Source organism: Spinacia oleracea, chromosome 3, assembly GCF_020520425.1.
Source record: "Spinacia oleracea cultivar Varoflay chromosome 3, BTI_SOV_V1, whole genome shotgun sequence".
NCBI lineage: Eukaryota > Viridiplantae > Streptophyta > Magnoliopsida > Caryophyllales > Amaranthaceae > Spinacia > Spinacia oleracea.
In genome coordinates, this window is record NC_079489.1 from 103,596,001 (window position 1) to 103,610,062 (window position 14,062).

General features: G+C 35.8%; 1 protein-coding gene across 1 annotated transcript; it reads left to right on the plus strand.

Annotated features, from left to right (window-relative positions):
• Nucleotides 1-475: 475 nt before the first annotated feature.
• Nucleotides 476-13,622, plus strand: LOC110789623 (serine/threonine-protein kinase STN7, chloroplastic). The gene is made up of 10 exons (XM_021994321.2): nucleotides 476-1,254; nucleotides 1,343-1,435; nucleotides 1,810-1,929; nucleotides 2,062-2,160; nucleotides 9,132-9,300; nucleotides 9,387-9,480; nucleotides 10,811-10,904; nucleotides 11,010-11,066; nucleotides 11,480-11,893; nucleotides 13,217-13,622. Exons 1-10 carry the CDS (start codon nucleotides 820-822, stop codon nucleotides 13,376-13,378), a joined length of 1,737 nt encoding a protein of 578 aa, XP_021850013.1. The 5' UTR covers nucleotides 476-819; the 3' UTR covers nucleotides 13,379-13,622.
• Nucleotides 13,623-14,062: the final 440 nt, after the last annotated feature.

A 14,062-nucleotide genomic window follows, 5' to 3' on the forward strand; every position in this document is an offset into this window, starting at 1 on the left:
CAATTACTACATATGAAATCAGAGCATATCAGAATTTTACCAGAAAAACAAAAAACAAACAAAATCAGAAGTTCGTACCTTGAGAATTTGGAGTCATTGCTCTGAATTTTGTTGTTCGGGGGTATGAATCTACCTTTAAGGCTTGGAGTAATTGAAGAGATGAATAAATTCTGAGTTAAATGGACAAATGAGAGAGAAGAGAAAGATGAATTGGCGCAAAAACTCCTTATTTTTGCCCGAATAAGAAAAAAAATGTTATTTTCCCCTTTTATTGTGACATGTGTAATGGAGTTGACACGTATTAGGAATAATCTTTAACCATAGTGTCTGACTTTTTAATTAAGGGACTAACCTTTCAGATTTATTAGTTAATTTTGTCCCAAAAATACTTTACAGATACTTAATGGCGAAAAAAAAACTGAATCCTAATAATGAAAAGAAAATATTTGAATCCTTAGCGGTGAAAAATTGAAAAAATGAAGCCCCAATTTTTAGCTCAATGAAAAAGCTACCTCAAAGTCATTTCCCCAAAACACCGATTTCACCATAATTTGTCACTGTCACTAAGAAGAGAAGAATGGCTGAGCTCCACAAAATCTTCCAACCGTTTTAATTTAATTTTAAAATATGGCTACAATTGCTTGCGAATCACAAAAATATACTACCAGATTTAACTGTCGCTGTTTTCTATCATTCTAATCCATAAGATTTTTATTATTCTGATCAAACACAAGTTAAATTGTTACTTGGAAAATTTTGTTACTCAGATGTTTCTTAGTGCTTATTGAAAGTTTCCTCCTTTGGAATTGTTCTTTAAAAATGGCAGCAATTGCATCAAGTAGGGTCGGATTAGGACAAATTTGCCCCAGTATCAAAACCCTTAACCCCAAAAAATCACACACTCAATTTCTGGGGAAACCCCTTTTCTTCAAACCCCAATTCAGATCATCATCCACTTTCAAATCCCGGAAAAAATGTGTAGTTTTTGCTTCTGGGTTCGAGTTATTCGACCCGGTTCGAGACCTTTTCCTGGGTGTGGGAGTTGGGTTACCTTGTACAGTTATGGAGTGTGGAGACATTATTTATAGGAGCACTCTACCAAGGTCTAATGAATTGACACTTACTGTTCCAGGCGTGGTGTTGGCTCTTGGGGCAGTTTCTTACCTTTGGGCTACCCCCGGTGTGGCTCCTGGGTTTTGGGATATGTTTGTGCTTGCTTTTCTTGAGAGAATTTCCAGACCCACCTTTAAAAAGGTATTTAAATTTGTGGTGTTTTGATTATGGGGTTTTTGGGGTTTGTGTTTGCTTAATTTTACTGAGTATTTGTTCTTTTTTTTTACAGGATGACTTTGTGTTGGGAAAAAAATTGGGGGAAGGAGCTTTTGGAGTTGTTTATAAGGTTTCTTTAGCCAACAACAAGAAGCCCTCTATGAAGGTATCTTTCTTGATGCCTCTTTTATGAAAAGCTAATTTTGTCTAATTTTCTTTTTAACTATTAAGCTAATGATGTAGATATGATGCTGACTGATTGGTGGTGTACGATATATGCAAATGCAAGTGATGCATTTATCATCACTTAGTTGTTATTTGGATTTAAGCATTTACCACAAATTCACCGAGTTCATCAGTTCATTAAAATTAGTACTAACATATTTGCTTGCTCATCTAATCATCTAGAAACAATTGTATATGATATTTTCATTTTGTAATTTACTGCAGTGCTTTTAGGTTTTTGTAGATTTGCGCTGTTAAACTTTGATTTGGAAATGATACTATGATGCTTATATATGTTGTGATTTTGCGTTGAAGGAAAGTGACTTGGTCTTGAAAAAGGCTACTGAGTATGGCGCTGTAGAAATCTGGATGAATGAGCGTGTGCGAAGAGCTTGTGCTAGTAGTTGCGCTGATTTTTTATACGGTTTCATGGAGGTACTGTGGCTTGGTTTTGTACCTCTTTCTTTTATGGCCTGGTACCATTGGTTTGCAACTATATCTTCTTCATAATTTGTCTTCATCTTTTTAGGTATTGTGCTGAATGTAATTTCTTTGGACATTTCCCAGAGTTCTTCTAAGAAAAAAGGTGAATATTGGCTTATATGGCGTTTTGAGGGTGAGTCAACACTAGCAGATTTACTGACGGGCCGAGAGTTCCCCTACAATGTTAGTATTCTCTCTCATTGACGACCTAGCTGATCATAATATGTTTTGCAAGAATTTTGCTTTATGCCATTGTTGATTGATTGTTATTAATTTTTCCTATTTTCATTTGGTTCGCCATATTTCTCTGTCTTACATTTGGTGTTCTAGGAGGATATAAGTTTTCTATTTCAAACTCTTTTGCTTCAGTAATAATATCTCCACAATTCAAGGTAGAGATTCCGACCCTTGTTGGCTTGTAGCTGCACCTTGTATCAGTAATTCAGTACCTAATAGGTGTGTTGCTAAGTTCGGGACCATTGGATTGATTGTCGATTTAAACTGTTGTGGCATTTAGATTATGTTTCAAGTTTTAGGTACGGAGTATGGGACAAAACAATTTAATTTCACAACACTTGTTATCTGCATGCCCATACTTTAGGATTTTTGGGATTTAATCTTTGCTGCAATTTGGTACTATTTATTGCAGAGAATTTTATAAGCGTAAAAAGATACAACCTTGGGGTTAGATATGAAATGTTCTCAATTGTGAAATATTAATCAGAAGATTCAGAACTTTGGTAATGGTACCTTGCTATGCATCAGAAATTCATAACTAATTTTGATCCCTTGAAATCATTCCTACTTGAGACTTCCACCTGATCCATTTAGTTACCTTCCTGGGTCTTCAAACAGTTTTGAACTTTTCCTTGTCAGTTCAAATATTAAGTGATGTCATTAGGATCACCTATTAAGTGTTGGTGCAGATTAAGTGAAGGCCATACTAATTGAAAAGCTTGTATCTTGTTTAACAGTTAATAGGGATTGTTTCATAGTAAGTGAAGGCCATACATGAAGCTCCTATTTCCGCATTCCATGCTAGCAATGTCTGGGATCTTCATGTATGGAGGATAACTTGTGCGCTGTTCTTGTACTTTCTCCCAAAATAAATGTTTGGGTTATTGTGCTTTCTTGTATGGAGGACAAAAGTTCCGAAATTCAACGGAACAGGGCTATTATGTAATCTGTTTCGTTTTCCTGTTACGAGGAAAACTTGTGCTATGTTCTTGTACATCCTGCTAGTTGTTGTTATAAAACAAAAGGAACAACTAATAGGGATTGTTAAAAAATACTTAATCAGAGATCTTTAATGGCTGCACATTCTGAATCGTGTAACAAAACAAGATCATCCAATGTGGTATGCTGTTGGTGGGCTTTAAGAAGGAAAAGATGTACATCCTACGTTTTTAAGTACATACAACAGTTTTACTTTCACGCTTGCCGATGCCTGACTTAATCTAACAACATTTTGCATAAGAACATTTGTTTTTGATGTATTGGTTAAAGTTTGAAGTCAAACTTAGTTTGTGAATAGTGCAGAAGTCAAAACTTAGTTTGTGAATTGTGCAGAAGTCAAATTGTTGCATGTGTTTAGAAACAATTGTTTTTGAAAACATTTAGCGTAGTGAAAAATAGTTATACCTTTTTGTTAGCACGTAATTATCAAAATTATGTAGTTGAACTAAAAAAATTATACGAAGTATTAATTATACAAGAAAGAGAGAAAAACAATGGCTTTAGTAAACAATGATTTAATAGAAAGCACAAACAAAGCAAAAGTCAAATAATTACACTTCGAGTAGATAATAAAGGTGAGAGGGGAAGCGTAATAGCATCCAACTAGAGCAATTCAAATTTGAAATATCTAGAGGGCCGATGATTCTGTGTTTGTTTTAATGGAACTTAGCTCGCCATATAGCAGAAATAAGTAGCCATGAAGAGAGAATGAAGATGAACAATAAATGGCTTGATGATGCAGTTGGACTCAAGCTATTGCAAAACTTGATTTGTAGTCATAAGATGCCATCGTAAATAGCCTTTTGTACTACGTAGCCATTTATCCATCATTCTAGGGTAAAGTGATTATTCTTGATGCTGAAAGGATCCAGCACACAGGAGATGTGGGTCTGAACAGCTTATCCACATATCAATTTCACTTGTTCAAGTTTATCCATGGGTTAATGCATACCAAATTATGGTTTAAGACTTGTCTTCTGTTTTTAAGATGTTTGAGGATTAAGTTCTTGTTAGACCTAAAAGGTCATGGAGATGTTATTTATGGCCTCTGCTGCCTGAGAGTTGAGAGTTTGAGTCCATATAAGGATGCAATTAAAGATTCTGGTGTTTATAACTAGTTGTTGCGATTTCTGGCTATGATGAACCGGAGTAGATTTGAACTTTTACCTTTACGAGGAGTCTGAAATGGAAAGTAAAGTCACATAAAATCGCAATGGATTATCCAATTGTCAAGCCAGAACATCAGGTTGCTGATAACTGGTTGAATTCGACGTCTGCTACATGTGACAAAGAATTAAGTCAAATCCAAGGGTTCGTTCATTTATTGCAAATCATCTATGAGACTTAGGCTGGTTTTTATTTTTTCGGTGCTCCAGTTTTGCATTGAACAGGAACTTGCAAAAGGTTAATTCTGTAATAAATAGGTAAATTGCACTGAAGGGTAGACTTGGTATGCATGTGCTCTAGGACTTAGGTTCCTGACCAACATTAAGCATAAAAGGGGCACTCTCACTCCTCTGGAATATGAATTTGGAAAAGGGTTGGTTATTGCTACTGAACATAGTTGACCTACTCACTTATTACAAAATAAAGTACTCCAATTGAATGGAAACAACTGAAGGGAAGAGATGTATTGGAGCTAGGAATTTTGATACTGAAAACTCACACGTTTTTCTTCCAGTTTACTCTGCTGGTTCCAATAGGTTTTGATGCAGATGGTTCCAATAAGGGATCCTAACTGTTCATTTCTTGCGCCTTTCTAACTGATTACTTTACTGGAGCCTAAGATGGTGAAGATCCTTTTAAGGCCCTGTTCTTTTGGACATTTTTGCAGTTCCATTAAGTTCAGTTCAGTTCAGCTCAGCTCCATTAAGTTCAGCTCAGCTCAGCTCAGCTCCATTAAGTTCAGTTCATTTCGGCTCCATTAAGTTCAGTTCAGTTCAGTTCAGCTCCATTCAGTTCAGTTCAGTTCAGCTCAATTAAGTTCAGTTCAGTTCAGCTTCATTCAGTTCAATTCAGTTCAGTTCAAAAGAACGGATTCATCTTTCTTTGTAATTATTTTTATTCTTGATATTGCAATTAAAATTGACATTTATTATTTATATGTATAATAATTATTATTATCTTTATTATTACTTAAATATTACTATTATTATATATTATTAATTATTTATTATTTATTATATATTATTTATTATTTATTATATATTATTTATTATATATTATTTATTATTTATTATATATTATTTATTATTTATTATTTATTATTTATTATTTATTATTTACTTATTATTTACTATTCATTTAGTTCCATTCAGTTCAGCTCCATTAAGTTCAGTTCAGCCAGTTCAGTTCAGCTCCATTAAGTTCAGTTCAGTTCAGTTTAGTTCAGTTCAGTTCAGTTCAGCCAAATAAAGTCCAGAAGAACAGGGCCTAAGACCACTCCTTTTTTCGAGTGGAGCTGATTTGTGAAGACCAAAGCCAAGATTAGATGTCTTGGTTGAGTATTTTTTTTTTTTGGTGCGAATGAGCCACAAGGGCAATATAAATTACAAATGGGGCCGGGGGGATTCGAACCTGAGACCTATTGTACACAGGCCCTCAGTCTTAACCACTAGGCCAAGACATCATTGGTGATGTCTTGGTTGAATATAGAGAGACTGAAGGAGCGTTTGAAAATAATTCTACAATGGAATCCTAGATCCTATTGTTTCTGGGTATTGATTCAATACATTTCACACACCAAGGAGAGGTCTCGTAGATGGAAGAAATAAAGCCTTCAAGGTGCCCAGTAATAGAATTAGAGAAATCATTTTGAAGACCTTATCTCAATTAGGAATCTACCTGACTTTGAATAAATCAAAAGGAGGAAATGGATGAAATGGCGTTTCTTGTTAGATCTTCATATGATTGCAGTTTGTTTAGGACTTTAGATTTATATGAGTGATGTGCCGACAACACATGCATTGACTTGTCAACACTCTTTTCAGCCACAATTTTTCTCCCTCTCTACCTCACTCTTCTTCTCTAAGCAAGTTTAGGATATTAATAGTTTGTTGCATACATCAGAATCAAATTTACATAACAGATTTTGTTTGAAATTTTAGACTGCATTTCAACATGAACATACCCCAACACTTCTAAAAACGCTCCCCTCGTATGTAGGGTAATGGAAGACGGATATATATAGCTTTACCCTTAAGATAAGGAGCAGGTTGGTTCTGGTTGATTCTTTACCCGCTATGACTCTATGCTACTTCACAATGCATAAGACGTGCAAGCAGTTTAGTCGGTTTTATATAGTCCAATCTCCAATACAATTCAAAAGCAAAAGAATAGTGAACCTTTGACTCTATTTGAAATGGACAAATTGTCCACACTGCAGTTGTGTGTAGAATAAAATCTTCAATCTATTCTTGAAGAAGATGCTTCTCAATGCAGTCTCCTAAATCCTGATGCGTGGGTTCTGTTTGCAGGGGCACATTCTAACAACTTTTCCCAGTAGTATGACTAGTATGTACTCTTAGAAAGTGTGATTCAAACTATTGCTTTCTTCTAATGAATGCTTCTAGATTTTCCTTTGGAGTTTGAGTTGTTTTCCTCGTCGAGTGTATAGGTTTTGCTACGAATGAGAAGGGAATATTTTTGTGGAATTGTTGCAATATTAGGTTGTCATATTTGTTGAGGCAGAAGAGCAGAACACAATTTCTTTTTGAATTTCACGCTTTTCTAGTGGGTTTCCTGCCGAGTAGTATGGTTCTCTTTACCTTGTAGCATGTTTTCTCTAATCCTATTTCCATGGGGACTGTATATTTATGTCATATTGTCATTAATACTCCCTCCGTCCCTTAATACTCGCACTGCTTTTCCTTTCGGGCCGTCCCTTAATACTTGCATCGCTATAAATGGAAAGTTTTACCAATATTATATTATTTCTCACACTTACCTACTAACCCACCCACACCTCTACTCCCTACAAAAAATCATTTAAAAATTCACACCCTTCACTCACCACTCCCCACCCCTTACACATTTCCCACTAACTATATTAAAAACATACTCCACTATCAACTAACACCCATTAAATTAATAAGTCAATTCAAGTGCTTTAAACTCCGTATCGGTCAAACCGGTGCGAGTATTAAGGGATAGAGGGAGTATCAAGCTGGTACAAATAGTATTCTATTGTGCTACATTTGCTCTGTTTTTTTTGTTTTTGTTTTTTTGCTAAAGGACTTATTGTTCTCAACACTCTGCATTTGATTTCTGGACCTTCTTTTGCTAGTCTTTATGTTCTTCAAAGTGGACCTTGTTTTTTTATTTAGGGATCTAAGAATGTTCTGTAGAATCAAAGGCACTGGGGAAATCTGAAGTGGTCGTAATTATACATTTCTACATCAAGATTTAAGGCTTAGTTCCTGAGCCCTTGACTTCTGTTTTAACTAATAAAAGAACATTTAGTAGTAAAAAGATGCATTGTAGCCTTGTAGGATCCCCCATACTGCTTGCAAAGGATACAGTATGCTGGTGGAAGATGTCTCAGGCATTATTGGGTTTGCTAAAAAAATCCTGCAGGAGCTGAAGCTGATTGAGTTTTTGATGTTTGTAGGGTGGTTAAGCTAACACGGCAATTCAATTGCTATGAGCTGCCAATGCTCATAGATGCCATGGATTAAATGTTTAATATGGGATTCAAGGGAGAAGAATGCCCACAAAGCCATTGCTTGGTGGATGAAACTAGTGATTCACACTTTTTTTTAATATATATATTTTTCCTATAGCCTTTGCAGCTGATGATGGAAACTAGTAAAATAATTATGACTTGAAGCTATTGTTGTGGCAAAACATTGGCCGGCATTTATCAGGCTTTTGAGGCTGTTTTACATCAACTTTGTCTGCAGTTGTCATTTCTAAAAAAACCGACGATGCAATAGTTATGCATAGCTGCATATGTTGCTAAATGCAGAGAAGGCTCTTTTTGTTTTAGGAATGTAAAGCAGAGATTGAGGAACTAGCCAAGTAATGTTGGGGGATTTAAAAATTTACACAAAGCATCAGGTTGGACCATTAACCGAGTAACTTCAGCTTTGTGTTAAATAAATTAGCCAAAAGTAATAAGGGCTTGCTTAAATTTGCGATTGAAGGGCATAGGATTTTCTGTAGGCTATGATTAAAGAATTAATAGCTACAACTCTATTTCAATAATGTTGTTTATTACTTTGTATATTTAACTGGACCTTTTTTTCCTGAAGTATTGTATTTTGGGGTGCGATATATCCTAATGGGTACTGTTTGTGCTTGTATATTCTTCGATTGTTAAATTTATATGCCTGTTCACGGCATATTGGAGGCTATATTTATATTTGTTTAGTTGTAGTCATTTGGACTCTTAGAGCCCTTTGCAAAACAATTACCAGAAGAAAATAAATGGAGCACCTAGCAGAGATATTGGTAGATGTAATTCATTCCAGAATTTTCCACTGTGAGGAGCCTCTAAAGCCGGGTTTTCTGGCATAACTATTGCGTCTTTTGTGCATATTTTTGCTATGCTAGATTGTCCCAATTCCCAACTCACAGAGAGGGAATTTCAAGGATATTAATTAGTTCATAGACATTTTGCTGATTTAAACATTTTTATTGATATAATATATTCAAATTGATTGTGATTTGAAGGATCATAGAAGTCGCAAATGGTGCATCCTGACTATCAGAAATGACATTTGGATAGTATCTTTGCTAAGAGTAGCTTCTCATATGTCATAGGCTCATAGCACACTTTCCCTATAATCTTTTAAGGAGTAGTTTGCTGAAATTTATTGGCTTATATTGGACAGGTTTGCTTACATATGTTTGTTATTCATTATAACTGCTAAGTGATTGACAATTCACGTGGTTCCTTGTTTGCTGTGATATCTTAGGTTGAAACAAAGATCCTGGGAGAAGTACAGAACTTGCCTAAGGGATTAGAACGAGAGAATAGAATCATACAAACAATAATGAAGCAACTTTTATTCGCTTTGGATGCTCTTCACTCGACTGGAATTGTTCATAGAGACATAAAGCCCCAGAACATTATTTTCTCCGAAGGTGGTGGTTTATGATTATGTTGTCCTTGTTGTTTCAAGTCTCACTTTTCTCTGATTTGCTTCTTGCTGATATTAACATTTGTCCAGATACTCGCACATTCAAGATTATTGATCTTGGGGCTGCAGCAGATCTACGAGTAGGCATTAACTATATCCCGAAAGAGTTCCTTTTGGACCCAAGGTGAATAGTCTCCTTGATTAAAAAGTTCAAAAACCTCTATATAGCCTCCAGGAATTGGTTTATGACTGTATCTGCAGGATTTTCTTCAAAATGATTTAAATGAGGTATCACATGCGGCAAAGATTCATTTCCGATGGAGCCAAAGATTCATTTGTTCTTTTGGCTGTGGGATGTAATGGACTAAATCAAAATGGCTCTTAAAAACTATTCACTTCCTTTCCATGAAGTAGAAGATGGTCGTCCCGTTGTCGTCCCGTTATCGCTTTTGGGTCAATTGGAAACAACCTCTCTGCAATTGCAGGGGTAAGGTTGCGTACACCCGACCCTCCCTTACCCCGCTTCTTGCGGGAGCCTCTTTGAGGCAATAGGGTAATGATAATGATGAATGATAATGATGATCACATGCGGCACCTTTACAATTGCTTTTTTTCCTTTTCTTTTTTAAATTGATAAGGCAAGGATAGATAAGCACACACGCGCACACACACACACACACATACCCGCGCGCACACACACACATACCCGCACGCACACATACTGGCATGCACACATACCCACACGCGCACATACTCGCATGCACATATACCCGCGCACACACGCACACCCAAACCCATGCACGTACCCAGAAAAATCATTGTAGCCTCTAGGAATTGGTTTATGACCATGTAATGATTTAAAGGAGGTATCACATGTGGCATCTTTAAGTATAATGCTACAGATATATGAATATATCACATTTTTTAGAGGTGCATTCGGCAATTTCAAAGCTTACTCTTCCAAATGTAGGAAACCTTAGAATTCCAAGTCAGAGGGCCCTGCACTCTTTCGTTGCTAACAGAAACACCAAAGACACATACATAACATTCGTAGCATTGTTTTTATACCAAGGCGGTCTGATACGGAACACACAATCTACGTGATTAACTTAATATTACGTGTGAAACTTGGCAATCAGTTAATGGCATATTGTTGCTCAAAAGAAAACTTTCTTTATCATCCAATTTGTTAATGGAAGATCGTGCCTTTGCACGATGGTGAAGTGTCTACTTGCTATCGGCTAGGTCACGGGTTCGATACGTGGAAGCAACCTCTTTATGAAAATAAGGGTAACGCAAGTACAACCGTTATCACATGCGGCATCTTTAAGTGGTCATCTGACTCATCTCATTTCAGACCTGCTAGTATATAAAAAAAATGGCAGGTCATTCCATATTGCGAAAGAGCAAAATGTATCTGGCTTTTTTCCATAGTTTTGTTTATCGGATTTTGTATTTGCATAACCTGATGTTCTTTGTCTCATGACATTGATGACCTTGTCTTTTTTGGTTAGATATGCTGCACCTGAGCAATATATCATGAGCACTCAAACTCCATCAGCACCATCACCTCCTGTGGCCGCTGCACTTTCCCCAGTCCTGTGGCAGGTCCTGCAGGATTTAGAAACTAATTGACCCTTTTATTAGTGCTTTTTGTTGTAAATTTTCACTATATTTTTCTCCTTAAAGTAATGTGGATCTTGTGCTTGACAGTTGAATTTACCAGATCGATTTGACATATACAGTGCTGGTCTGATATTCTTACAAATGGTAAGTATTCAAGTAACATCACTAATTATTTTCTGAAACATAGAAGTATGCATAAATGTGTAACTTGAGTATTTTCAATTATTTGCTAATGACTGAGTCTTTATATCATATTTGTACTGGACCTATGAGAAGCCTCTGAGCATCTGAATATTCTTGGAAATGCATGTTCTTCTGTTGTACCCACATTAATTTCTAAGACGATATTTGTTTGGTCAGATGTTCAAGAAATGATGCTTACTGTAGAATCAAAGATATTTGGAATAGTTTGTAGCCATCACAATTTTCATAACGTATATCATTTTCGTAATCTGTCTTTCATTTGTGACAATTAATTCCAATTCTTTCCTTATCTGCTTCGTTATATATCCTGGGTTTTGAATGAACCTCATTTGATATTCTCTCTCTCTGTGCAGGCCTTCCCTTCATTGCGTTCTGACAGCAACCTTATCCAGTTCAACCGTCAGCTGAAGAGGTGTGACTATGATTTAAATGCATGGAGAAGTTCAGTTGAGCCACGAGCAACAGCTGATCTCAAAAGAGGTTTCGACCTCTTAGATTTAGATGGAGGGACTGGATGGGAGCTCCTGACATCAATGGTACGGTACAAAGCACGGCAACGGCTGAGTGCAAAAGCTGCCTTAGCATACCCGTATTTCGATAGAGAAGGCCTTTTGGCTTTGTCCTTTATGCAAAATCTGAGGTTGCAATTGTTCCGAGCAACACAAAAGGATTATGGGGAGGCTGCAAAATGGATCACTCAGTTGATGGCTAGATCAGGGACAAAAAAGGATGGCGGATTCACTGAAGCTCAGCTGCAGGATCTGAGGGTATGCATATGGTTGAATGATGTTCCTTCCTTTTCTTTTTGTAAAATTGGTTGAACTGAGGGTATGCATATGGTTGAACTGAGGTGAGGGTATGCATATGGTTGAACTGAGGGTATGCATATGGTTGAACTGAGGGTATGCATATGGTGCACACACATACCCACAGACACACACACATACACTCACACACGCAAGTCGCACGCACGCACATACAAGTTTCAAATTAGATGAGTAAATCTATATTCCTACATGTGTACAGCCAAGTACATACTTTTCCATCAAAAACAAAGTTTGTGTTTTTTTTTTTTTGAATTGAAGGTTAATTTTCATAAATTTTATGACTTCACTTTTTTAAACTGTAAGTTCATCTTTTTTGCATTTAAGGTAGTATGCAGTTTAAGACCTATAATAATTTTAAGAGTTGTACTAATATAGATTTTCATATGAGACTGACTGATAAGGTATAAAACCCACCCCATTGTTGGTCTGTCCTAGGATCAAATCCAAGTGATGCTGATGCAGTGTGAATGAAAACTATTTGGCTTACCATTTTATTGTTAATTAGATTTTAGATTTCAAATTTCGGACAAATTGTTTTTTACCACCTACAAAAATCGAAAAATTGTTTTTTACCACCTAAAAAATTAGAACTTGTATTTTACCACCTAAAAAAAATTAAAACTTGTTTTTTACCACCTGAAAACAAAAAGATAGATGAAACCTTAATGTATGGCTACATAATTCAATTTCCCTTCAATTTTTTACACTCCTTGTGTGATTTTCTTTAACTCTTTAATCCTTCTCTCTTTACTTCCATTACATTTTGTCAATTTTGTGAATTAATGGTGGTGAAAAATTATGTAAATTCATGGAATATAAGGAAGCGGGGGAAGAGAAGAGAGTTAAATACATTAAATCGTGGAAGAATAGAACATATCAGAAGTATTACCGTTGTTGTGGCCCCCTACATAACATTTTCATCTATTTTTCCATTTTTCAGGTGGTAAAAAACAAGTTTTAAAGTTTTTTTAGGTGGTAAAATACAAGTTTTAGTTTTTTAGGTGGTAAAAAACAATTTTTCGATTTTTTTAGGTGGTAAAAAAAATTTATCCTTAAATTTCATAACAATTTGTCTAAAAAGTCATCTGGTTTGAAAATAAAGTCAGATAATCCTTGTAATGTTATATTTACAGAAAGGCCTTGAAATCGTGTATGTGAAAGAAAAAGGAAAACAAGACAGTAGTTTTAGGATTAAGGGTATATAGATACTTCCACCTCCATAATAAAAGCCTTACGATTGTCGTGTATTATTGGTTGATGAAGGAGATGGAGCCAAGAAAGAAAGGGAGTGCCCAAAGAAATGTTCTAGCTTCGGCTCTTCGGATGCAGAGAAAGATCAGCAAAACAATTAATGAGAGCATCGGTGAACTCAACCAGACAAGGAAGAGCATGTGGTGGAGCAGGTGGATCCCTAGAGAGGAGTAAGGACTGTATATGTACTATGTTGACTTATATCTGTAAAGTTTGTAAATCTATACCTGTTATTATCTGGTTTAAAATGAAAAGTAGTTGCTGTCAGATTTTTTTTTTTTTTTTTTTTTTTTTCCTTGTTATGGATTTCATATACAGGTAGCAATTATGTATAGGTTACATTGTAATGAATTCAGCACTATAATTCAGAATGTTCAATGTCAGAGAAGAAACAGGAGTGAAATTTGCGCATGTTTTATACATTTGCATAATTTTAATGTATCCTGCAACTCTTGTCTTCTGCACTTCCTTTCTCCATATTTCTGCAGATCTGGCTGGGCTCTGTACATTATGTATCATACAGTATGATAATTCAGAGTATCCTATTATTTGTTCAGTTTCTTCTCAGAGTAGAACTGACAGTGTGTACATGAGCACCACCTGATTCTAACTTGACTCGCCCCAAAAATTATTGTGACTAATTGATTTATTTATCGAAATAAGTTAAATGGCATGGACGCATTACATAAAAATGACCTGAATCAAATGACCATTCTGTCTCTTTCTATACGTGGAAGTATGATGGCTTCTGCTCATCTTCTTCTCATAATATTTTTAGAATAACAAACCATAGATCAAAACAACCTCATCTTTGCACATAATTGCAGTCTGTTGAAAATATATTTGTTATTTGTTTTG

Coding starts and splice junctions, on each gene's coding strand:
- LOC110789623 (XM_021994321.2), top strand. CDS start 820: ATGGCAGCAATTGCATCAAGTAGGGTCGGATTAGGACAAATTTGCCCC. Junction 1,436..1,809: donor ACAAGAAGCCCTCTATGAAG/GTATCTTTCTTG, acceptor TTTGCGTTGAAG/GAAAGTGACTTGGTCTTGAA. Junction 11,067..11,479: donor GTCTGATATTCTTACAAATG/GTAAGTATTCAA, acceptor CTCTCTGTGCAG/GCCTTCCCTTCATTGCGTTC.